At 37.7% G+C, this 26,602-nt stretch overlaps 1 protein-coding gene across 9 annotated transcripts; it reads right to left on the bottom strand.

Moving 5' to 3' along the window:
- Positions 1-357: 357 nt before the first annotated feature.
- PKD2L2 (polycystin 2 like 2, transient receptor potential cation channel) lies at positions 358-26,086 on the bottom strand. 9 transcript variants are annotated; one of them, XM_078150434.1, is made up of 16 exons: positions 25,823-26,070; positions 25,692-25,789; positions 24,365-24,466; positions 23,474-23,607; positions 21,696-21,952; positions 19,395-19,613; positions 14,656-14,884; positions 10,827-10,997; positions 9,037-9,218; positions 5,448-5,568; positions 4,574-4,675; positions 3,601-3,662; positions 2,470-2,518; positions 2,090-2,202; positions 1,159-1,255; positions 358-539 (listed from the first exon to the last, which is right to left on the bottom strand). In XM_078150434.1, exons 2-16 carry the CDS (start codon positions 25,741-25,743, stop codon positions 480-482), a joined length of 1,950 nt encoding a protein of 649 aa, XP_078006560.1. In that variant the 5' UTR covers positions 25,744-25,789; positions 25,823-26,070; the 3' UTR covers positions 358-479. The 9 variants fall into 9 exon arrangements, with proteins under 9 accessions (XP_078006560.1, XP_078006561.1, XP_020860638.1 ...); XM_078150435.1 differs by having other exon boundaries at positions 1,159-1,272; positions 25,823-26,064; XM_021004979.2 differs by having other exon boundaries at positions 358-1,255; positions 25,823-26,077.
- Between the last annotated feature and the right edge of the window lie 516 nt (positions 26,087-26,602).

Genomic DNA, 26,602 nt, shown 5'->3' with positions numbered 1-26,602 from the left:
CCATTACCCACAAAATTAGTGTATGTTTAACTTTGGAAGAAGCTTACCAAACAAGTATCAGACAAATCAAAAGCTTTGAGAAGTAGTCTTTTATAAACTGGCCAAATGAGTTTCTACATTTGGGAGAATTTTAACACTAATTTTTCCCAAATTAATTAGGCCGTAGGATCCTGGGAGCAGGGGCGGAGATGGGGCGGGGGGAGGGAAGATTGCGGAATATATTGTCAGGACTGAAAGAATACTGATAGATTGGAGATGGGGGAATATATGGACTACCCAACAAACTAGGTGTGGGGGTGGGAAGCAGAACGATTTTGGAGTAGTCAAACCTACTTTTCAAACATTGTCACACACAGGTGTCTTTTATTACAATTTATTACAATTTAATATTTTTTGGAGAAATAGTATTGAAGTGTTCTCAGACTATTCACACTGCCATGTAGGACATGCTGCTTAACACTTGTGTTTGCCGAGATTCATCAAACTGTAAAATATGGCTGAGACGCTTGTATATGAATATCTGGTTGCTTTCTAGAGTCCTGAGCATTAAGAAGTAAATATATGAGATCAGTGGCTTAAGACATATTGATACATGATATAACTGAAAGAGAATTGAATTTGGCTCTTTCTGGCCTTATTTATTCAGCTGTTCCTTCCTGTCTCATCAACTGGACTCCTGAGTACTCTTTATAACCCTCCTTTTTCACAATCCCTTTAAAGATAATAAAATACTTTGTTCATAATGTAGAACAGCAATCACATTTGATCCTATTAGATAGATGTTGGTATCCCCTTCTTACCCATGAGGAAACTTGAGTCTGGGAGACTTTGACTTGCCCGGAGTCATAGAGCTTGTACATGAAGCAGGATTCAACCCAAGCTCTTCCTAGGAGCTCTGTAACCTTGCCATAACATTACTTGCCCCTAAAATTTGGCAAATGGCATTCCCACCCAGGAGAGTTCCTGAAGGATGTGATCATAGAACAAGGACTTCAGAAACAGCCAGACTATTAGATATTAATTAGATTATTAGATAACATTAAATATTAATAGAATTCTTTAAACTGTTTAGATCGAAGGGGATTAAAGGTGGGAATGCAGTAAAAAGGATAAAGTAGTGTAGAAGAAAGCTGATGTAATGGCATAGTATGATCTCACCTTTGCTTGCACATCTGTCATGTTTTTGTAGCAGAAATCCTTTTCATTACTCTGTTTAATTTTGTGCTGACATGGTGCAATTCCTTCTCTAGCTCTACTGCAAATAAAAAGAGTCTAAAATAGAATTTTAAAGAGAGTATGCAGTGAGGTGACTTGAATCATTACTATTAAAAAACCCATACCTGACAGAGAATCTCTTTGAATACTGTCCCCCTAATTAGCCTTCACAGTTTTGAAGCTATACCACCCAAAGCTTAAGCAGGACAGCTGAGTTCCAGAAGTTCCTAAATTATTACCCAAAGCATTTTGAGAGCCGGAAGGAACCTTAAGAGATCATCTAAGTCCAATCATTAACATATGAACAGGCCAAGAGAAATGAAAGAGCACTCTGTTAAAAGAACCACACTGTAGCGCTAGTCAGGGCAAAGCTAGGACGAGGAAATAGGGTTTCCTAATGCCTCAGCCCATATCACCATAATGACACCTGTTGAGATGATTACAATAATAAAGGATTAGGGGTTTGATCCTAAGCTTTCATTGTGGGTTAGTCTATAGAAGGATCTATATTTTCTCTCTTCAATAAAAATAATTGAATGGCCAAGTCCTGTGGAAGATAACTGGTGGAGAATAGAGTATAGAGTGTAAAATGTGTGAATGGCATCTTTAGGGACTTCCAGTTAAAAATATGGTCTAGCCAAATCTTAGCTGCTTTGGTAATTTTTGCTTTAGCTAATTATAAAATGAGGTTAGAGACTGTGGTAAAAATGTATCAAAAGAATTAAGATTCCATTAAAATTTAATTCTTGGTTTAAGAAGAGAAAAAACTATTTAGGGGTCCCTACCTTCTCATTGTCAAAATATCTTCATGCCACAATGTACTAATAAATCTGTTGGTTTTCTGAAATTCTATAAAATACAAGAGCTCACTTACTCTCGAAATTCTTGTTGTGTGACAGGCCGATAAGCATCTGGAGTTTCTGAAGAATAATATTTTTGCTCAAGCCTCTCTTTCCACTTTTTCATCTGGCTTGCACTTTCAATTTCCTTGTCAAGTTAAAGAAGAAAAGCATATGTGCTGAAACTTTTATACATAAAACCAGCCTTTTCATATGTGTGGCATGAATGTAAGTTTGAGGGGTAATTCTGCTTAAAAGGCATCTAGAAAGCAAATTTAAAAACAGGATATAGACATTGATAAATGCAGTAATTTTTGTTTTTTAACACTAGCTCCAAAACTTTTCAAGCAGAATTTTTTTTTCTACTCAATTATATTACAACTACCATAGATTGTTTATGAAAAATGAATCCTACTTTTTCATCAAAGTCTCTTCTGGGCTGGAAAGCTGTGTCTTTCTCTTTTCTATTAATACAAAATGGAGAAATACAAGGTCAAGTAATGCCAAATCACATAACCACTTAGAAACGTAGAGTGATGATCTCACTGCTAGTAAGAAATTGTTTTAGTGAGAATAAAATATTCACTTGTCCTAAGCTGTATAAATATATTCTTTAGCGAATGAGGCATAGAATGTTTTGTAGGGTAATAGCATTTCAGATATCATTATAGGTAATTTAGTACATAATGCATGATGCCAGAGGCCTTGAGCTATGGAGGCTGGTGGGGAGGGGAAGCATTTTTGTATGTGCAAATGGATAGGTTGCTATAATAAAGCATCGAGAGTTGGAAAACAATTTGTTGTTTTTACAGTGTTGTGTTCCACTTCTACCGATCTCTTGTCGCCAGTCCCCAAGTGTTTTCATGAAAGCTTTTCAGTTAAATATTTAGAAATGTAAGGGACTTGTACACTTTGGTACGTATATTAAGTGCTTATGTACAAGGCACTGTGCTGCTTACTGGGGATAAAAAAAAAAAAGGAACAATTCCCTACCTTCAAGAAGCTTATATTCCAGTGGGGGAAGTTATAGCTCAATATCTATATCTTTTGTGTGTGTGTGTGTATATTACATGTATAACACGTATTGTGTATATGTGTGTAAATTAAATTTGAAGAATTTGTGGACACTTCTTGAAGTAGATACCTGGGACCTATAATTTGGAATCCTTGATCCTAACCTTTTAGGTCATTTATTCTAGCAGTCAAAAGCTTATCCTTGTTATATACCACTTAATAGATGGGGCAGACAGTTGGCATAGTGGATAGAGAGGATCATGCTTGTAGTCAGGAGGACCAGAATTCAAATCTGTCCTCAGACACTTAGTAGATGTGTGACCCTGGACAAGTAACTTAACCCTGCTGCCTCAGTTTTCTCATCTGTAAAATGAGCTGGGGAAGGAAATGGCAAACCATTCCTGCATCTTTGCCAAGAAAACCCCAAATGGAGTCACAAAGAGTCACATGACTAACTGACTAAACAGTAACACTTAAAAGTTAAACATTAAAGTAACCTCTAAAAGATGAAGAACAATATGAAGAGTCTTACGCTTTTTGGCCTTCTGTTTGAGGTTTCTTTAGTTTTAATTTCTCCATGGTCTTGGTATATCTCTGAATATAAGAGAATTTAATGTTTTAAAAACTAAACAAACCTAACAGGAGTAAATAGAAATACAGAAATGCTTTACTGTTAAGGCTTCTGATGGGGTTTGGGAAAATGTAGAGCCATTTACCATTGCCTGCCCTTATCTTTTATCTAGTAATCTTCCCTATCTTCTGTTTTTTTGTCTCTCACTATGGTAATGAAATACCAAGGAGAGTGGTGGTTTAAGATTGAGGGTATAAATGGACAGGAATGTTTTTATTTTTAAAAAAACCTTTAAATTGTTTTTTTAAAATCACATTATAATCATTTAGGCTGTACTGTGGAATTTGAATGGTGTCCCATGATGAGAAGCAAAAAAGATTAATAAATTCTGGTATACTTCAATACTGAACTGTCCAAATGTGGTACCTAATAACAAATAATAGCTAGCATTTAGATAATCTAATGACAATCTAGCACTCTTCCCCCCCTACCATATTATCTCCCTGTTGGATATCTCAGTATTTTCTAATGCAGGGAAACTGGGGCCAGGAGTCTTCTGGGTACTGTAATTTCCAGTCTGCAATCCAATATCAATAGTTGTATTTTTCAGCATTGTTAGTAACTGTACCAATGGGTACATTTAGACCACAGCGTGTTACAACTGATAAAGCCCATCTGAGGCAAGAAAAATACATGAGTTAAGATTTCTTTTTTCATTGACTTTGATTGCTTGCCCATTACTGATTGCTATGAACTTTGTGTCCCTGTGAGAATTAATCAAATTTCACTAAGTTTAATGAAACAGCACAATGTTACAAGAGAAAAAAAAAACCCATTCAAACTAGTATTTAATGGATATCCAAACTAAGGCACAAGACTTAAATAAGTAAGCTTTTTATCCTGGGGTCTTATTAAAGAAGTTAATTTTACTTACTGTTTTGATTTGGTTTGCTAACTCAGATTCTGGTCTCCTACCAATTGAATAGTCAGTTTTCACTTCAGAATAGGCATCGTTAATAATTGCCAGGAACATGTTCTGTGGAGAAGTATTCCAAGAAATTAATTTGATAAATTTTTATCTGAGCTTGACAAGTGCTAATTTTAGTAAGTTGAAAGAACAACCCCAAAATTTCTTAGCATCTTAATTCTAGAGTGGACTGAGTGGTGAAAAGAGAAGCCTGTAGCTATGAAAGGAGAGAGGGTTTTCCATACCTGTGCCATGAATATAATATGTGCTTGGTACAAGCCTTATTGGAATGGATGCTTTCTGGTACATCTAAGGAAATGCTTCCCTCTCTGGAGATGTTTGTGGTCTGGTCTTGGACATTTGTAGGACCTTTGCTCTTTCATTTTGGTCCTTTAGGTCCTTGATTATTTGGAGTGTGACAAGCTCAGGTTATGCCATTGTTGTATCTGCTAACTTTTAAAAGTTCTAAGGGCTCTCACAAAAGCCAGAAAGAATACCTAATAACTGCAATAGCAAGATTAACTAGTATAGCTTTTCTTCCCCAAAACTCAAATGATGCTTATAAATTACCACTTATTCCTTTCCCCTTTAGGCAAAGTATCTGGCCCAGGAAGATTATTTGATTTTCTCAAGTCATATGGCTTGATAAATGCAGACTTTGAATTAGGGAATCTGGATTCCTATTATTCCACAATGCTGTGAGACACTTCTATGGTTTAATGACAGTAAGCTCGCATTATGAGAGATTTACTGCATGTTTTTTAAATGAAAGATTTCAAAATTTTTTTTCTCAGTGTGAGCTATTGGGGCCAATGACAGACTGTACAGTTAACACTCTTACCAGCAGGACAAAGAATACAAAGAAGATGAAAGTGATGAAATAAGTAGGTCCCAGCACCCAGTTGGCCTCCTCAATGTTGGCAAAATTAAAATCTCCCAGAACAATTCGAAACTGTGTAAATCTTAAAAAGAAAAATAGTAAGAAAAAAAAGGAATCCAAAGCGTTTCATAGGAAGGCGGTGGGGGACTACTGCTAACTCAAAATTTTCTAGTTGCACAAGATAATGTGTTCAGGGGAATGTTTTAAGGAATTAGATCTCATGGCCTGTAAGAAGAGACTCTTAATGACCAATTGGCTATAGAAATGTGATACTGGAACTTAAAAGCCTTGAACTTGGAGGGATTTTATTTATGGTCAAGGTCTCAATGACCTCATTCCCCACCAATCCCTTCTAAAGACTTAAGCCTTGTGACAGTGGTGAGATTTTCTAACCCTCCAGGTTCCACGTAGTGTTGCTGTGTTCCTGGGCCCTTGAGCTCTAAACCTTTTTTCGGTTGGTTTGTTTACTTGGTGTGATGTTTTGCATTTGTTCCTTTGCCTTTTCTAGAACTTAGTTAAAATGAGCATCACAGATATTTACCATCTACTGATACCTATTTACAACTGTTTTCTTCCTTGTAGATGTAAATGCTTTGTGTTGAAGCAAGGACAGAAACTAACTACATACAGCTCCTTATTTAAAAGCATTTAGAAATGCCAAAATAATCTCCACTGTGCCCATTCTATAGGCAGAAAGAGAAGTTTTTCTATTTGTAGCACTAGCACATAATGCTTTTTCATTTATTCGTTCATTCATACTTAACAGTACTATAGCTGAACTAAGGTTAGAAATTCCTAACTCTAAACCCAATTTTCTGTTTACTGCAAATATGTATTATAATCTATAAGATAAGATGATTGGACTACTAGATCTCAAAGTTCTCTTTTTTTTCTTGCAGTTTATGTAAAGAACTCATTGATGAGGATCTGCATTTGTGGTTGCCAAATTTCCTAATGATAGCAGGAATGCAATATATTTGTATATGTGTATTGCATATATGTATAATTTTAGAAAGAAATGCGAGAAGTTGTTTTTCAGTGGTATTCTGATATTCTTTGTCAGTTAACAGAGAAGAAGTTTTGTCTCCCTTCTCCTTGTCGAACGTAAGTTGAGGACCAACAACATTGGAAGAACAAAATATATACACTAAGGAAATAAACTACTACCTCATTAGAAGTCACAAAACACTAGTTCCCTGGAACTTATAGAAGTTTGATTCCCTGTGTCTCTAGGTTGGAATTGTCTTGAATCCATCAGCAAGCATTTATTATGCATCTACTGTGTGCCAGGTATCAAGTTAATCTTGACGAAGGGATTTTTTTTTTTTTGTGAGGCAATAGGGGTTAAGTGACTTGCCTAGGATCACACAGCTAGTGTCAAGTGTCTGAGGCTGGATTTGACCTTGGGTCCTCCTGACTCGAGATTGGAACTCTATCCACTGTGCCACCTAGCTGCCCCCGATTTATTCTATTTTTAAGACTGTTGATTAATACATCTATACAAAATCGACAGAAATGCTGAGCTAGAGAAATCAGAGAAATAACTCCTCAAAAAGTATTTTCTTCTTTGGCTTACGAGGGCAAGAGACTTATTGTTTCCTCCTGCCTTTGGGGTGCATGTTTTTGGACAGAGGGATAGTAGGCACGGCTTCATTCTTTCCCCAAATATTCTCAACTGAAACTACCATCTAGTACTTTCACTTGAGGTGAGGTAATCTAACTATGCAGAGCAGAATAAAGCCAAACAAAACTAGGGCTTGATTGATAATCCAGGAGGACTCACATAGAGCCTGGGGAATCAAAACAGCAACTTTCCCCTCTTCCCTGGATCTGTTTTATCCAGACCATTATAGCATCTCTCTCTCTAGAGAGGAACAGTAAAAATACAACATGACTACTTATGATGGAAATGGCTGTAGACAGAACCCAATCCAATATGGTACCCCATAGAGTGTAGGTAATTTGCCCAAGGACATCTAGCTAGCAAGTGTTGAGACTAGACTTGAATCCCAGTTGCCTGGCTCCCAGTCTAGTGCCTTTTCTACTACATGTTCCTGCAGGCACACTCTGCCTAACATTATTAATTGGTTTCATGAAAGTATTACTTTAAGCAAAACCGTATTTATGTAAAGAGCCCAAAGTAGCCTAGGGACAGAGTTCAATAGGAGTGTAGCTATGTCCTAATGACATTATTGCAAGAGTATTGTTTGGGGGCACTGTTAAGTATGCTTGTAATTCAATAAAAGAAAATGGAACAAAGTTATTCAAGTTTTCTATAAGGAACCCATTTCAGTTTTATCCAGTAACTTGTAAGATGGTATGAGAGTTGGGAGGATGGTAGTAGTACAGTCCCAAGATAGTTCTTCAATCTCTCTGAATTTTCTTAAGCTGATAGACTTTAAACAATAAACAATTTTCTGAAAAAAAATTGTGTGAATCAATTTTAAAAAATATACTGGGTCCTATTTTAAGGATTAAAGCAAACTTACTATTTAACAGAACCCTAGATTTAATACTTTTTATAATGATTTCAATTCATTGAGCATTTACTAAGAAAGACATTGTGTTTAGGTAATGGGAATGTAAGATGAAATTCTGCTAGGCGGCATGCAACATTTACACAAATAAAAAATAATTTGAGGCATTAGATCCCTAAGGACTAGTAGGATCACAGCAGATTTGACATAGGAAATGGCATATGAGCTAAGTTTTTAAGGAAGCTCAGCATTATAAGAAGCAAAGGTGAGAAGAGATTATGTTTCCAGGCTTGGGGAACAATTTAATTTGTGCAAATGGAGAGAAGCAGAAAATTGTGGAGTTGAGGGAATAGCCAACAGACCAGTTTGCCTAGAATACAGAAGAGTATATTTCATTGCCTTTAAAGTTGTGGACATTATCTAGCTCTTACCTATCCTGACTGATTTGGTAATTTAAAACTGAACTCAAGATGAGCAGGGGATAAGGGTTCCAAAAATGAGGACTTCAAAAAAAAATCTTATTTAGTTCTGCTCCCTAGGGAAAGTTGCCATAGAAAGTACTTCTGACAGTTTATTCACTTTGTATACAAATACTGGGCTAGGCACTGGGAAAGAAAGTTTAAATAAGACAATCATTTCCCTCCTGGAATTGTTCCTAACTTAATCCTAAAATAAGATGACCTGGAGTCATAAGATCTGGGCTTCAGCTTTTGCTCTGAGTATCAGTCTCTAATATATTATCTCAAAGAGTGGTTGTGAGAAAAGTATGAGGTAAACTTTACTATGTTATAGAAACAGATATACCAATAAGTCTGGCTATCATTTTTGAAAACATAATTTGACATTCTTGATCTAAAAATAGTTTTGGGAATAGTACTATGTCCTGGGATCCTGCATAGTTATATGCTGTTTCTGAGTTCAGTGGCTATTTAGCTAGACATTAAATATTAATAAAACTAAAATTAGTTAAGTATAACCACCACCCACAAAAAAACCAAAAAGTCTTTAGGCCTTTCCACTCCCCCACCCCAAAATAATAAATTTAGAATTTACATTTATTAAAAAGAGCTTACATAGAATTTTCAAACGTGGAAAAGTCGTCAACCTGTGATCCGAAAACAAAATACCCTAACTGGGCATAAGCAAAGAATATTATAAAAAACATGATGGCAAATCCTATAATGTCTTTGATACAGTGGGAGAGAGTTGTTGACAGCTGTGACATTGTCTTATTAAAACTTATGAATTTGAATATCTGAAAGAGAAGAGAATAGTTTGGAATGGGAGAGAGCACCAAAGAATATAACTCCTTATAAAAACTTTAATCAGTCCCATAAGAAATTTGTATTTAAATCAAGACATGAGCTTAAAGGGAAACTAGAGGAGACTCAAGGGCTTGCTAGTGACTCCCTATCAGGGTGCAGATAATGGATCCTTTGGAGACATGTCATACTTGTATAATGTGTTACCCACTAGGTCTATAAATTCCTTGAGGAAATAGAACTGTATTTTGTTTCTTTTATATCTCCTCATGATACTTTGTCTACAACTTGGCAGTACATTTTCTTTTGACAAACTGGTGCTTATCCTGGCCAACAAGGCCTTTGGTACAATAAAGAGAACCTTGCAGGAATGAAACTTGGTTTGTATGAAAAGGTTTATACAGTTTGGCCAATGCATGATTTTCTTAGTGAAAAAATAATTTGAAAATGAGCTGTCAGCATTGTATTAGAAACAGTGCTAAAAGAAGTGTTGGCTTTAAGGAAGGGTACGTTATATGCTGGAGTAGATAACTTTTAGATAATTTTAAACAGGTACTTTATAAGTATTTCATTTCTGCATAAGAGGCTGTTCCTGAAAAGGTTAATTTTCCCACTTCTTCCTGATTCTCACCCTTTAAAAACTGTAATAAGTAATGCTAGGGAAGAAGAATCTTCATGTTCTTTCAAAAATGTCTTGTTTTCAAAGGTATTTGTCTTTAAAGGACTTTTCTTCCATTGATACACATTGTCTACATATTTTCCTCTTCTAGTTCTACCTGCCATGACATACTGTTTTTCTGTGATGCTTAGCCTCAAGCTCTACTCATGGCTAACCAGAGGACGAGATGGATGGAGTATATATATATATATATATATATATATGAGATACAAGAAACACATTTATTCATTTCTTCATTCCCTGTCCCTCTGGCAAGCCAAGCAGGGGCTATTTCGGTGGTACTGGATTTTTTGATTTGGAGAGACAAAGTTTTCAAGAAATAAATGAGTCTGACATGAAAAGAGAGAAGACAGTAGAACACAAATGGTTTTACTGAAGTGAGTTGTCTCTAAAAGTAACATACTCAGTTACTGCCTGACACATAGACCATAGAATGTTAGAGCTGAAAGGGACCTTAGAGATAATGTAATTCAATCTTCCTATTTTACCTAGAAACTGAAATCCATGTAGGAAAATGACTTACCCAATGACATTCACACAAAGAGCCAGTGGCAGAGCCTATGCCAGACCTCCAGGTCCCTGACTTCTAGCACAATGAACTTTCCACTACACCACAAATGAGGGAGCTTCAGACATTCTACTAACACTAATTTTTAATCCTTGGAATTGTCCCAAAAAAGAGGGGAAGCAGTCTTAATTTTTTAGATGAAAAAAAATGAGAAATTTGCTCTGTAATTTTGGATATAAGCTAGTTATGATGATCTTTCCAAACTGTACTGAAGCTAAGTTAGAGGCCAATCTGCCTCTAATTTGTTGTATAACATAAGAAAATTTTGTTTTCTTCAGAACTTTTTGGTCACAAAACTATAGTTACATTATTTAATGATGCTTTAAAAACTTTGGTGGAATAAAATAAGAATACCTTAATCCATGCAAAGAAGATATTAACAGCAACCATGTCATTGTAGCGAATTTGCCAGCATGCAAGAAAATAGAAGTCAGGATATTCCTGAGTTTTTTCTAGTAGCTGTCCAAGTAAATGGTATGCTTGTGACGTACGGAATATATTGACTGAAATGGCCAAAATGGACAGCTAAATAGGAAGGTAAAAATAATTAGATGACAGTCTTCAACTTCAAATCCATTGCAGTGCACATTTTAAGAACGAATTCTTTAAGTGTCTAATGAAAACAACTGAATGGTTCAATCATAACTTTAAAAGGGAAGGGAAGAGAATGAGAGGAAACAGTTGTTTAAAGAAGGCTATTGAAGAAGGAAAAAAATATCCATACTCACCCATAGGATTAGTAGTAGTAACATCCTAGACTTCACCATCACCCAAACCTCCATGATCTTTGAACTCTGAAATTCTCTCCTGATCATAATCTCTTATCCTTCTATCTTTTTCCTCTGCTTTACTACTTCTAAGTAGTAGTAAACTACTTCTAAGTCTTTGATCCCTCTTCATTCTACCACTCTTACTACCTCTGCCCTGGATTTACCTTCTTCCTTTCATGATATTGTGACTTTAGCTGCAACCAGGTCAACTATTCATTGTCTTGTGCCTTTGAATTCCTTGCCCTCTTGTTATTGAGCACACCTTGTCAATCTTTAACCTTAAGTTACCTACACTATTTTTTTTTTCATTTTCTATTTCCCAACTCAAGGCTGCTAGAGAAAGTGACATAACCATGTTATGGGTCTACTAGAAACTTATCTATGGTCCCTCATTGCTATACGGAAATCTTTTCTTAATTATTACATTCTACTCACCATGTCTCACATTTTCTCAAGTTCTCATTGTCATCCTTCATACCTTTGCCTCCTAATTACTGAGAAGAGGCCATCAGTCATAAACTCCCTTATCTCCCCAAGTCCTCATCTCAGAATTCTACATCGGTCCTCTCATTCTGTTCTGTAGAAGAGGAGATGCTAACTCCTCTGTGCTTGAGTCCTTGATCATATTCCCCTCATGTTTCCTCTGAGAGCTTATCACTTCAACCCTTCTCTTTCTTGACCCTTTCAACATTTTCATACAGATGTATGCAAACACATATGATATACATAAACATATACATTTATGTAGAATATGTGTTAGTGTAGTTTTGTATACACACAGACACATACACATAAGGTAAGGGTTGTCCAAAAGTCATATGAGGGAGCCAGTTTATGAAGGCCTTTAAAAGGCATACATAGGATTTTATATTTGAAAACGGAGGTGATATGAAGCCACTGAAGTTACTGAATGGGAAAGGAGGAGGGCACATGGTCAGACCTGTGATTTAGGAAAATCAATTTGACAGTTGAGTGGAGACCAACTGGAGTGGAGAAAGGACAGCCAAGAGAGAGCAGTGTCATGAAAACCTAAAGACACAAGTATTAAAGAAAAGAGGGTGATTGATAGTGTCAGAGGCTACTGAGGTCAAGAAAAATGAGGATTGAGAAAAGGCCACTATGATTTGATGATTAATAGATCATTGGTGACTTTGGAGAGAGCAATTTCAATTGAATGATGAGGGCAGGAGCCAGACTTTAGAGAGTTAAGACAGAGTGATAGGAAAGGAAGTGAAGGTAGCTATTGAAGATGGCCTTCTCAAGGAGTTTAGCCAAAAAAGGTAGGAGGAATATAGAATGATAGTTAATGGGGCTGAATGGACCAAGTGAGGAAAATACAGTCTGTTGTCATTCTACCTCTCCCTCTATCTTGCAATTCCAAAGCCTTTTCTTCATACTCACTATGACCTCCAATCCTCTTACTCCTCAGTTCTTTCCTAGGTTATTACCCTTGCACTGGCAATATTCTTCTCCTTTCCCCATCTTGATTCCTTGATGAACCAGTTCGACTCTACCCTACCCTTTTCTCTCAAGTTCCTTGCTCTCTTATCCAATCACCAGATTTTGCCCTGCCAAACCTCAGGCTTGGGTAACTCCCACCATCTGCTGCCTTTACTCCTACTCACATGATGCTGAATGAAGCTGAAGAAAATCATAAGATTGTGTTGACTGGGTCTACTACAAATTCATATTATATAATCTCAACTTGGCCCTCACTGTGGCAAGGCAATCCTATTACACTCCTCTAAGTGACTCATCACATTCACACTACAGTGGCTTTTCTAAACCTTTTCATTCCTTTTCAAACCTCTTATAGCCCCTTCTCCTACCTTGTCAGCTGAGAACTTTGCCTCATATTTCAACTAAAAAATTGAGAACATTCACTGAACAATCTTTTCTCCTCTTTATCACACACCCCTCAGATAGCTTCCGTTATCATCTCCTGAATGTGAAGAGGTGGCCCTTCTTACCACAGCAAACCTTTCTACATAAATAGGTGATCTCATTCCTTCCCATCTTCTCCAGCAGAATGTTCCTTTTATCATCCCCACTCTCTAATCTCTTGCTTTCTGAGGGTAAATGATTAAGACTAAATTCTTCACTGTTAAAATAGTATTTAGACTTAACCCAACTCTATCTGTAATTGATCTATGTCTAATTCAGTAGAATAGATATGTTACGAAGAATTTAGATACTAGCTGCGTGACCCTGGGCAGGTCACTGTTTGCTTCAGTTCTTCATCTGTAAAATAAGCTGGAAAAGGAAATGGCAAACCACTTCGGTATTTTTGCCAAGAAAACCCTAAAATGAGGTCATGAAGAGTTGGACACCACTGAAACGACTGACCAACAATTAAAGACTTACTCTTCTTCACTCCTCCACTCCAGTAAGCACCCAATGACCAGGGCTAGTCATGGGAAAAGCTGTCTTTGGCGCCCTTCTCCCAATTTTTTGGACCTTTTCTGTTCTTCTTTGTCCTTTCTTTCCCCTTCCACTGTCCAGGCACCCAGTGCCTCCATGCTATCCCACACTTCAGTGTCCCATTCAGGCTTGCCCTACCCTCAAATTCATGTCTCCAAATTAACTCTCCTCTCAACCTTTTGGTGTTCTGCTCCATTACTGTAAGTGTGAGGAGAAAAATAAACAAATCCATTTCTACTTGCATTTTAAGAAGACTTTGTTAATCCATGTACATCTCTTCTATATTTCATGAATTTGTGATTTTATCATTTTTGGTACTGATTTCAATACAGATTGCAACTCAACTAGCATTAGTAAATGATCTTATGGAGTTGCTGTGGCTAGAATTTCATCACCTAGTGGACAAACCAGTGACCAACCTCTGTGGTTTATCTAGTCTGGTCTGTGGAAAACACACACACACACACACACACACACACACACACACACACACACACACACACACACACACACACACAGAGTCATTACCTGGTAAATACTTCATATGTCCAGCATGGCACTATAGGACCTGCCAGAGCTTGGACTCTTCTGTCATAGATTTTAAGAACTCAAGAACTCAGGGTCACTTCTGTGTCATGATGTGGTATCTGAACAGGACTTTAGTCTAACTGCTGGAATTTCATTATATAAAGAGGAAATGTTTTTGAGAAGGAGGTCCCTCTTGTGCTTTAAAAGGCAGATCTTCATAGTGATTCCTTTTACCACAAAGTCTGCTCTGCCAGAACAGGAAGGACAAACTGTTCTCTTTAGATGGCAATACATGAAGTTATATTACATATACCCAGTAACCTTTTTTTTGTTTGTTTAAATTGATGAATTTTAAAACCTTTCCTTCGCATTTAAATAATGGTAGAAGAGACAAAAGCTCACTTCTCACCTTTCCCATTAACTGGATGCAAATAACCCACTTCATAAGTAGTTTCAGTACTCACCGACAAAAGCAGCAACTCTAGTAAATTCCAAAAACTCTTGAAATAGGCATATTTATATTCTTTCATTTTTTTAATTTCTTGAACAATGAAGTTAATAATGAAGATACAAAATATGATTTCGCAGGAAGCAATAAAGTAGTCAAAGTGAGTAACATATCTGAGTAGCTTCACAGAGTAAAAATTCCACGAAGTGAGCACACCTCCAATTGCAGGGAATTCTGCCACTAGTCTGCAAAATTGTGTTTTGGAAAAGTAACTGTGTGTTTTAAGCATTGCATATCAGTTTCAGACTTTAATTCATCATTCGTGAAATATCCAGTGAGTGAAGATAACTTATTTTAATGATAAACTAGGTTAGTTGAAAGAGTGTTGGATTTGGAACCAGAGTATCTGGGTTCAACTTCTGGCTTTCCAGCATGAAGGCAAGTTAACTCACTTCCCTGGGCCTCAGCTTTTTAATCTTTAAAGTGAGAAGGCTGGACTAGATGACTCAGAGTTCTTTCCACTCCCAAATCTGTGATTTCTGCAAATATTTGTCTCTGGACATACTTAAGGGTGAGTGTTAAGTTTTGCATGGAATTTGTCTATTTTTCCTAAACTGAGTCAACAGATAGTATTTCTAGTTATACTATCTAGTAATACTATCTACTATGTGTGAAACACTGTGTTTAGTATTCAAAGACCCAGACCATGTCCCTTTCTTCAAAATGCCTGGAGGGCAGGGACGATCTTTTGCCTCTTTTTGTATCCTCAGTATTTAGCACAGTGTCTGGCACATTATAGGGGCTTAAAGTTTATTTTATTGTACAGTTTAGTAGGAGGTATAAGAGAGGGACACAAATAACTGGTGAAGTAAGAGAGGTAAAAAATTCTTGGTGTGGTTTATTTATAATGGCAACTCCAAGATGATTTGTGTTTGGGTACATCTGGATAATTAATTATATTGTCTCTAACAATGGAAAAATTTGCCCTCATCCATAGCAGCATGGTATAGTAAAAAAAGTACAAAATGTTGAGTCTGGAGACTTGGGTTCAGATCCTGACTCCAATACTTATTAGCCATGTGACCTTGGGCAATGTGCTTTATTTCTTCAAGCCCATTTCCTCCTCAAAAATGGGAATGATAATACTTCACTACCTACTTTATAAGAGTTGTTATGAGGAAAGTACTTAAAAAATCTCCAAGTGCCATTTAAATGTGAACTGCTATTAGCTGGCGAGCACATTCCCTGATAGAAAACTACTGTACTTGGTCATGATTCAGTATGGTGGTATATGTATAACTTCTTTCTTGTTTTAAGAAAATCATGTTATAAATATTAATCAAAAAGCAGGACAAAGAAGGCAACATTGTGGTTCCAGATGTCAGGGACTAATTGCAGTTTTCAGCCAAGTGTAATATGAAGAAGTTATTTAATAAGAACAAACAAACAAGCAAAACTATCCTTAAGCCCATTCTTGTCTCTGTTGGTCAAGATTCCCCAAATTATATAGTCAACTTTGGATTCTTTGCAGGAGACTGATATGTACTCTCATTTGGTGGCTTATCTGGGTGTGGCTCTTGCTTTTCATAACATGATCACCTACTCTGCTTAAGGGTTAGCTTAAATATAATCTTAGTTTACTTTATAATAATAATAGTAATAACAATAACTAGTATTTATATAGTGCTTTAAGGTTTGCAAAGTGCTTTAAATGTGTTATCTCATTTGACCCTTACAACAATCCAGTGAGGTAGGTGCTATGATTATACCTATTTTACAGATGAGGAAACTGAGTTAAACAGGGTAAGTAAATTGTCCAGAGTCACAAGCCTGGTAAATATCTGAGGTACGACTGGAATTCAGGTCTTCCTGACTCCCAAGTCCAGCAGTCTAACCACTATACCATCTAGCTGCCACACTAACTCAGCAGTATTGATATATGAAAACCTATACGCAAATGGAAGTACAAAAACTAATTACAAAACTAAATGAAAAAGATTTTAGGTTTTTTCCTTATTTTGTATTTTTAGGACTACTGGTCCTTCCTATCCCCATGGATGACATTAATTTAAAGAATCAGCATTTCTATTTCTCAGACATATTAAACTGCTTATTCTGTACCTGAAAGCACTGATCTACTGTTATGCCACTGGAATGGAGTGCTGTGGAACAAATGCTCCTACCACACAGTTGCCTAACATAAGACTTTGAAGATAGTAGACAGTCAATCAATATCTGCTGAGTGAATGACTTAATGAAACTCCATGTTAGGACTCGAGGCATGAAATAGAAAACATATGATGAATGTGCTAGAAATATTTTCATGAAATTACTTGGCATATTACAGAATGAGGCATAATACTTATATCAGTTCTACTTCTAAATAGCCACTGATTTAATATTCTAACTACTGAATATCCAAAATTAAAAATTCATTTAAAAAAAAAACTAGGATGGTAATTCTAAAAACTCAGATATGATCTTTGGCCATATATTTCAGAAATTCTATGAGTCAGTTTGGTCAGACTAATCCCCCTGGGCGACAGTGGAGATGACTGGCCATGCAGATAGAAATAGCCAGAGTAACTTTTAACTCTACAGGACAGGCCTGCACAACTTGCTATCTGTGGGCCCCTTGGGCCCTCGGCCTGCTTGTGGCAAACCAAAGGATTTCCTCTACATAGAAAGGATGTCTTCCTCTACATTTTTCCCTGGCCACAGAAATTCTTTGGCATGTGGCAAGCAGTCCAAGGCCCTTAAACGGCTGCAGGCCACACATTGTGCAGGCCTGCTCCAGGGTAACCACTAAGCACAATCTCTGCGTGCATCTTTACTTGACTTCTTCATGATGGGGGCATTCATAAATTCTTTTGGTGTTTGCTTACCCTAGATTGATGCATTTGTTCTTTTAGAAATTTTTATTTCTGTCTTTTGTTTTTGTATTTCTAAATATGTACCCGAATTTCCCTCCCTAGTGGGGTATCCTTTGTAAAAAATAAAATAAAAAATATAAAAAAGGGGGAAAAAGCAGTTCAACAAATTAACACATCAACTGAGTCTAATAATTTACATAATATTTAGGGGCAGTTCTCAAATTTTTTGATCTTAGGACCCTTTTACAGACTTAAAAATTATTGAAGACTCCAAAGAACTTTTGTTTATGTGGATTATATAAATAGCTTAATATAAAATAGTTTTGAATCCCTCAAAGGGACTCAGGGACCACAGATTCCCCTGCTGTCCACACCAAAGTATGGTTCAAAGAACATACTTGGTTTGAGAACTGCTGTTTCCGAGCATCAATGTTTTGATGCTACTTGGGTCGGTCTACTGTCCTAGAATAGCTGATTAGCTCTTGGGTAGCCTTTAAATATCCTGTGGTATTGACTTGAATCAGGGCAAAAGGGACAAGGGTAGCTATGGTACATGGTACCATAGCTCAATAAATGACACATACACTCAATAAATTTAAACTAGCAAAATTTCCTATGTGCATGACTTTCTTTTGAATCTCCAAATGCACTTTATTTCCCCATCTATGTCACAAAAAATTGAATATAAGCCCTGTATCCCTATAAGGCATATTGTAAAGGTTATTTGGTCTAGATCTGTGAGAAATGCTAATCCTTTTTTTTTTTAAGGCAATTGGGGTTGTGACTTGCCCAGGGTCACCCAGCTAGTAAGTGTCAAGTGTTTGGTCTGAGTCCGGATTTGAACTCAGATCTTCCTAACTCCAGGGCTGGTGCTCTATCCACTGCACCACATAGCTGCCCCGAGAAATGCTAATCTTTACATTGCACACCAATACCAGTTGCAATCTTAATTGTTTGGGAAAGGCCAAAGGTAGCCATAATCGTATCTTTAGAGTCAAATCATACCACACAAAGTTAGAAGCCTATATTCAAAGTAGATTTCAGTTTCTTATTCCATTTGGAATATGCACACACACACACACACACACACACATATATATACATATATATATGTATATATATGTATATATATGTGTGTGTGTGTAACACCTACTAGGAAAAAAAAAAGAAAACTGAAATGAGAGGCCTCACAATATCATGTATCACTGGATTTGGAATCAGGAAGTCCTCGGTTAAAATAACACAGACACAGCTGTGTGACCTTAGTAAAGTTACTTAACTCTCTAGGTCTCAGTTTCCTCATCTGTAAAATGAGGTGTTGGAGTCAATGGTCTCTTAAATCCCCTCTACATCTACAATGATCCTATGAAATCAAGATTTAAGACCTAAGTTAACCCCTTCAATATTTCAGAGGTGGTCATTGGTGATGTCCTTGCTGCAATTTGCTATCTCAGCATATGCAGATGGATAATAGTTGTTTATTCTCAAAAGAGATCCACTTCTGGTCAGTGGAAACCCAAAATTTGAATGATATGGATTAAAGGAAGGAACCATGAAGATGGAGTGTTTAATTTGTGTAACACAGGACTGATCCAAAATGCAAGACCAGATGATTATATATGATGGGAAAAATTAATGACTTGTGTAATTCTCAGTGTTCCTGGGAATTCTTTGAGGACACAGACTAGTATAAAAACAACTCTCATGGACAATAATGTTACTTTACTTGCTTTTTTGGAATTGGTTCTTTTGGTTTATATTTTATCTGTCTTTTAAAATCTAAGATTTGTAGGTTTTAATACTATACAATTCTAAAGGCGACTCCAAAGAAGGGTATGAACAATATCATGTCACATTAATAAAAGGGACTGGATTTACTCACCTGATGATGCAAAAAAGGTTTACATTAGTGTTGTACAATGAAAAATCAATAAAAATAACCCTGGTCCCTCTAGTGATCCAGCTGTTCAATTTAAGGAAAGTAATCTTCTTTTTGGCCTCAGTCTTTGATTCGGGTAAAGTGAACATATATCCTCCATTATCATAAACACCAAAAACTCCCCAGTGCTTAAGAGACGATGTTGAAGGAGAATACCTCCATCTATTAGACAGGGGAATATGACATTGTGGGGTTAGGAGGTCGGATTGAAAAGCATTTCTTTTAAAAATATTTTACTGATATATTTCACGTTTACATTGCCTTGATTCCCACTACATATCTTTATAGAAAGCCATCCTTTATAATAAGGGATGCTTTTAATAGAGGAAAAGAGAAAAATCACCTGATTCCTGACCTTTGCAAAGAAGTGAGGCAAGGTACCTTCTTATATCTCTTCTTTGGGACTAAGTTCTTTATAATTTCACAAAATTCATTTTTGATTGCTTTGTGACTATTCTTTCTACTTACACAGTAAATTAGTCATTATATATATACTGTTTTTTGGTTCTGCCTATTTTACTTAATCTAAGTCCATATGTCTTTCTATACTTCCACATACTCATCATATCCATGTATTTTTATAGTACTTTCATTACTTTCATACACCACAATTTGTTTATCCATTTCCCAGTAGATGGGCATCTACTTTGTTTCCAGTTCTTGGCTGCCCCAAAAATTGTTACTGTAACTATTTTGGTGTATATTGAGCCTTCATCTTTGTCAATTTGAGAAAAACAAAAATTTCACAGCTAGCCTGCTAATGGCCACATAATATTTACTTTGAAATAATGTTTAATAGGGAAAAGTAGAATGAATAATGAATGACTACATCATCTGGAATTAGAGCTTTAGTAATAAATAAATTTAATAAATAAAAATAAATTTAACAAAACTTTTACAACACCTTTCTGTATAGCCTTTTTTTCTTTTACAGTATTCCTTAAGGGCAAATTTGTTCTTACCATTTTGCCGAATGCTGATTTTGTGTTTGTGTGTGAAGTCAGGAAAGGAAAAAGAGCTTGAGTATCCCTTCAACCTCAAATTACTAACTCAAAGATGACCTAAATACACATTTAAAAATATTTTTATCAATAAGATTATGGTACATAGCCTAGCAATAAGATAACCCCCAACAGTAAAATAATTTGTCTAAAGTACAGTTCTTAAATCCTTTATTTTTCCCTAAAACAATTACCTTGTTAACAACTTTAACAAAGATTATCTTTACTGTTACTTTTTTAGGGGAGGAGTTTGGTCCAGATCTTTAATTCTTAGTAAAAAGGAACTCCCAGCTGAGTGAAGCAGATAGAGTACTGGGCTTGAAGTCAGGAAGACCTGAGTTCAAATCCAGCCTCAGACACTTATTACTTTGCTTGACTTTGAGCAAGTCACTTAACCTCTGCCTCAGTTCCCTCAACTGTAAAATGGAGATGATATTATCACTTACATAACAGGTTGTTGTTAGGATCAATTAGATAATATCTGTAAGCTGCTTTCGCATAGTGCCTAGTATATGGTTTGTTGCTGTTTAGTTGTTTTTCAGTTGTATCCAATTCTTTGACTCCATTTAGAATTTTCTTGGCAAAGATACTGGAGTGGTTTGCCATTTCCGTCTCCAGCTCATTTTACAGATGAAGAAACTGAGGCAGACAGGGTTAAGTGACTTGCCCAGGATCACAGAGCTAGTTTCTGAGACTGGATCTGAATTCAGCAAGAGGAGTCTTCTTGATTCCTGGCCCAGTGCTTTATCCACTGCACAGCCTAGATATCTTAGCACATAGTAGGCACTTAATAAAAGCATTTATTTACCCCTCTTTTTTCCCCCAATTGAGGAAGCAAATCAGCAATTGTTCTGGACCTAAGTGTCAAGAAAGTAGCTTGTGGCACTGAGTGATTAACTTTTATAGCTACTGAAGATTATATGCAGACAACTCCTTTGGCTCAAACGTCTCTTCTAAACTGATTTTCAGACATGTGGCATGTAATTTATTCAACACTGATTTATGTATTGTACTAAGTATGGTGCTTCATTTGTTAATATAGCAATTATGTTACACTAGTTTAGAGAGCCTACCCCCTCAAGGTGTTTGGGTTTTTTTTGTTCATTTGTTTAGAAAGTATTGAAAGGCAGCTGTCTTTTTTGGTATTTAAGTCATATTTAGTATATACTCTAGAAACAACATAAATTATTTTGAGAATTTACATAGGATAATAATATCCACTGTGTGATTTCATAACACTTACTCAGGTACCTGTCTAGGGCCAAAATCAGATCGATCTTCATTTTTTACAGTATATCTGTCAAAACATTCATCCATCAAAGATTGAAATTTTGGATAGACAATGCATGAGTTGTTTCGGACTTTAAGCTGTCGAACTCGAGGGACTCCTAGGAGTACATTCTCATAGTAGATGCGGCTGGTGTTTTTCAGTTGATACAAAACCTCTGCATTATACCATGAATCAGAGTACAGACCTTCCAAAAGGGGTCCCTCCATAAACTATGCATAGTAAAAGAAATGTAAAGTTTTACTGCCAACTTAATAACACTGTCTGCTCTCCTAATGCTATGAAACACTATGTAAACCTTAAAATTGCTATAGAAATATCAATTGTTGTTAGCCAAAATGAAATTAAGACTGCTGATCAAGCCACTATTCATCTAACCACTGTTTGTATAATGGGTCACACAACAATTTGGTCCTGAATACATACATGCACTAGTGCAGACCACAGCAGGAAACCAACGTCACTTTCTTCATCAACAACTGACTGGTACATGTTGTAGGGTGGGATAACAAAGGGATTGCACTAGATGGCTGCTGAGGCCATCTCTACATTTTAAATACTTTGAATCAGAATTTTTGATCTTTTATTTCTTTTTATTATCTGGGACTCTGGGCCATTCCTGCTGCACATTTTGGTTAAAGTCTGCCTTCTGTTAATATTAACTTCACTGGACCAAAACCTCTCCCTTGGGATGTGAAAATTTCTTTAAAGCCCAAACATACCTTAGATAAGAAGCTAGAAGAAGAATCTCAACTATTCCTGACTGCTTTGCTTCCAGTAAATCTTCCCACTCAATCAGCCTATTTGTAAACTCTCTAAATGTAGTTTAATGTATAACCTAATTTAGTTTGCCTGTAGAGTTTGTTTGACAAATATTGTTTCCTTAGAGTATGTATGAGATGATGACTCTGTTTAACTAGGTTTGTTCAACTTCTATAACATTAAAGGAAGCACTGGGATTATGAGTTTATCTTTCCTTTAACTTTTATGCCCTAAGATGGAAGGCATAAGATTGCAATATGGAAAAGAACTATTTCTCTGTCACTCTTTTGCCTATAAGAGGTCTTGTCAGCATCCTAATGATTGTGCAGGTTTTTTCTGAGACCAATACGTATGCTTGAGCATAATAATAAAACCTAGGTTTTTATCTCTATAATTTCTGTGTTGTGGTAAATATATTTTTGGCAGTAGTTACATACCACATGAACTCTGAGAGAGGAAATTTCTTCCATAACTTTGTTTACCTGGCCCAAACTGGTGGCTACTTTCATTAATAATCTCTCTATAGGAGTATCTTCTGATTTCAGGGCATACCATATATATCCCTGCATGGAGTCAAAACATCCTTCTTTTCCAGATAAAGTGAGAATAAAAAGAAAACTGCTTTTTTTTAAAAAAAGAATCTGATCAGGTTAGGAAACTAGTAGTTTAAAAGAAGCTAGGGAGGTTTCATATATATAATACATGAGACTAGGTGTTGCAGTTGCTAGGATGCTGGGCCTAAAGTCTGGAAGACCTGAGTTCAAATCTAGCCTCAGACACTAGTAGTATGACCCTGGGCAAGTAATTTAACATCTGTCTGACTGTTTCCTCATCTGTAAAATATGAATAACAACCTACATCAGAGTTGTGAGGATCAAATAAGATAATATTTGTGAAGTGCTTAGCATAGTGCTATATAAATGCTTCTCCCCTGTCCCCTTCCTTACGGGAGTGGTCAAATGAACCCTTACCTTCCAAAACTCAGTTACGGTGCTAATAGACTTAAAGTTGGTTCTGTCTTCCCCAGGTACAGAAGTTTCCAGAAAGAGGGTTGCTATTACCTTGTTCAAGTAATACATATTTGAGCTTACCATCCCAAAAGTCACTAAAGAGAAAGAATTTTTTGAAAAAAGTATTTTAAAATCCAGCTTCCTGTGAAATGATACCTCAATTTTATGTGGTTAGCTTATTTCAACATTTTATGTTTAATCCAGGTCCAATTTATACCGACTTATACACAGCCATTTAACTTCCACTAAATCAGGCAAAATGCCATATTGTTTTGAATATAGGCTCTTCCTACTCCCCTCCACTCCCAATCTGGCTTGAACAAAACCTGTGTCCTACAACTGGCTATTTTTCAGTTTACAGCTATGTATTCTTTGAGTTCTTTACAGGAATGCAGCCTATGTAGTAAACTTGCCAGGAGATACAAGCTACCTAGGGTGATAATACTGACTAACACATAGTTGATAATCCATAAATTCTAGCAAGTAATGCCCACTTTATAGAGCCTATTAGTCACTTTAAGAATTTAAAAACTATGCACAAAGCCAACACTATCTACAAAGTTAGTTGGCCCAGCACCAGTAGAATATACACTCTGAAGATGTTAATGGTGGTGGATTTGCACCCTTTCATCTTCTGTCCTGTCTCATCCTTCTTTGTGGCCAAGAGCGGCCATTTTCGGCATTCAAACCATGTTCATAAAACAAAGCAAAGCTAACAAGCAGGGCTAAACCCGTGTGCTCAGCACCGTCAATACTTTGTGCTAAGTCAGTCAGATGACATAATTTTAAGTCACCTCCAAATTTACAGCATTAACCCAGGGTCATAATTAATCCCACTACCTGTGTACTTACATATACATAGGTCTATTAGAAAAATAATGTAGATAAGCAGCTCCTGAAAGGTAGATCTAATTTCTAGTTCTTTATTATAGGTCGGTTTAGGTTTCGGTGACACTATAAAGCATAAAACAAAGATTTTTCTCTATGTAAATAATTTAATAAGAAGCATTAACAAAACATTCCAACTTATTCCACTACTATCTAAAATATTCAGCTGAGTTTTGATATTTTATTCCTTATGTCTGTGAGGCAGGTACAGTTGCTGATATTTTATTCCTCTTATCTGTGAGGGTTTATTGTTCCATTTTACAGAAGTGGTAAATGCAAAGTTGTCTAAGGCCTTTCAGAAAACTGATGGCAGATCTTACACTAAAACAAAGGTTCAATCACTGGATTGAGCCTGGTCATGATCAGAAATTTTGACAAGGGCCCATCTTGATTGTTACACTTGCAAGGAAAAATCTGCTTTTTGGGTCAACTAGCTGTTTTAACGGGTGAAGAGAAGCTGAATCAGTTTAAGGACGGCATGTATGGCAGCTGGGTACCTTTATAAAGAGTGATGTGGTCAAGGTGACTCTGGACCACTGCTCTTTCTTGTCTCTCTTCTAGGGCCACTTAAGAGAGGTAAAAAAATAACTGCGGAGGGCAAGAAAAGACTTGGGGGGTGTTACTGGGAGAGGGATGCAAAACCATCATTTTGGGGGGTGGTGCTGATAACCCTTTTGGCTTGTGGAGTTTTTTGTTACCCAAGCTTTTTTATCTTTGATTTTAGTAACCTCTTGGGGAAGCCAACCAAGGCAAGGCCTCGACCCTAAGCCCCAGAGGAACAGGCTGTTAGGTTAAGTTTCTGGCAGGGAATGAGCTCCCAAGAGCAGACACGGGGGGGGGGGGTGGGGGGGGGTTACTCCTGGCTTCCTCCATGTCCGGTCCAAAATCCCACCTTCCACAAGGTTGCTTTGAATGCTAATGCCTACCCTCTGCTGATTACCTCCAGTTTATCCTGTTTACATCTCATCCGTACATAATCCTTTGCACAGACTGCGCTCCTGGAGGGCACGGCGTGCTTTCCGCCTTAGCATCCCCAAGCGCTTACCATATCGCTTTAACAAATGCTTGTTGACTGTTGTCCGCAAGACCGGCTCAATGTATTTATTATTTAAATCCTACGGGGGGCACCACCTCAAAGCAGGATGTTTGGGACCGTAAGAACAAGGGTGTTCAAAGTCCCCATTTTACAGCTATGGAAACTGAGCCTCAGAGAGCGAAAGCGACTCGGCCAAAGCCCGTCACTCAGCTGACGTGATGGGGCGGGGCCCAGCCTGGGCCGTCCCTTTCTCACCGGTGGCTTTGAAGTGCTGCTGCTTGGCTTTAGAAGATTTCACTTTGGCCATGACAGCGTCTGGTGCGTGGAGGGCTGGCGGTGGTGGTGGTGGTGGTGGTGGTGGTGGTGGTGGTGGTGGTGGTGGTGGTTTCCGGCGCCTTTTGAACCGCCAAGCCTCGGAGTCCGGGCCCAGCCCTCCCCGCGGGGCGGCCTCGTCCGCCTCGTGCCGCGCCTGCGCGCTCCCTCCCACTGAGACCGTTCCACCCCGCCCCTAGCGCGAGAGCCCGGGAGCCGCGTCCGTACCCGTGACCCCAACCCCGGCGGAAGTGCGCCTGGGCTCTCCCTCCCGCCTCGAGCCGCTCCCACTCCCACCCAGCTGGCTCTCTTCCGCCTAGTGCCACCCTCATTCCCACACTTCCGTACAACTTCCCTGCCGGCGTGAGAGCGTGAGCGCGTGAGCCCAGGTTCCGGCGCTCTCCCTTCTTGCCCCGCCCCTCCCTCCCACAAGCATCCCGGCGCCACCCCGACCCCTCCCGCCTAAGGCTGCGGAGCACGCGCACTCCGGCCCTGGATCTCGCGCCCCGCCCCGGCTCCCAGCCTCCGCCCCTTTCCCGAGGAACCTGCACTGTAATGAAAAGGTTGGACCCTTTAATATGGAGTCATATAGGAGGGTCTTCGAGGAGACGGGAACCAGGGGAGACTTTATCCCCGAGTTAGGGAGGAGGCTTGGTGGCAAATGAAGTCCGGAAAGGGCTTGTTGTAGCGTGGCCGGCCCCCCTGCCGCGAGGGAACAAAAATAAAGCCACTTTTGTCGCAACCCTGAAAGGGTGAAGGAGGGTGACAAGTTTCCTTTTAGGTGTAGATTTAAAGAAACAAAACAAAAACTTATCCACGCAGTTGCCAGCGTCAAAAGCAACCAGTGGGTGAAA

The sequence above is a fragment of the Phascolarctos cinereus genome, unplaced genomic scaffold (assembly GCF_003287225.1).
Source record: "Phascolarctos cinereus isolate Bilbo 61053 unplaced genomic scaffold, phaCin_HiC Scaffold_2;HRSCAF=192, whole genome shotgun sequence".
Classification (NCBI taxonomy): Eukaryota; Metazoa; Chordata; class Mammalia; order Diprotodontia; family Phascolarctidae; genus Phascolarctos; species Phascolarctos cinereus.
This window is presented reverse-complemented; position numbering and strand designations above follow the sequence as displayed.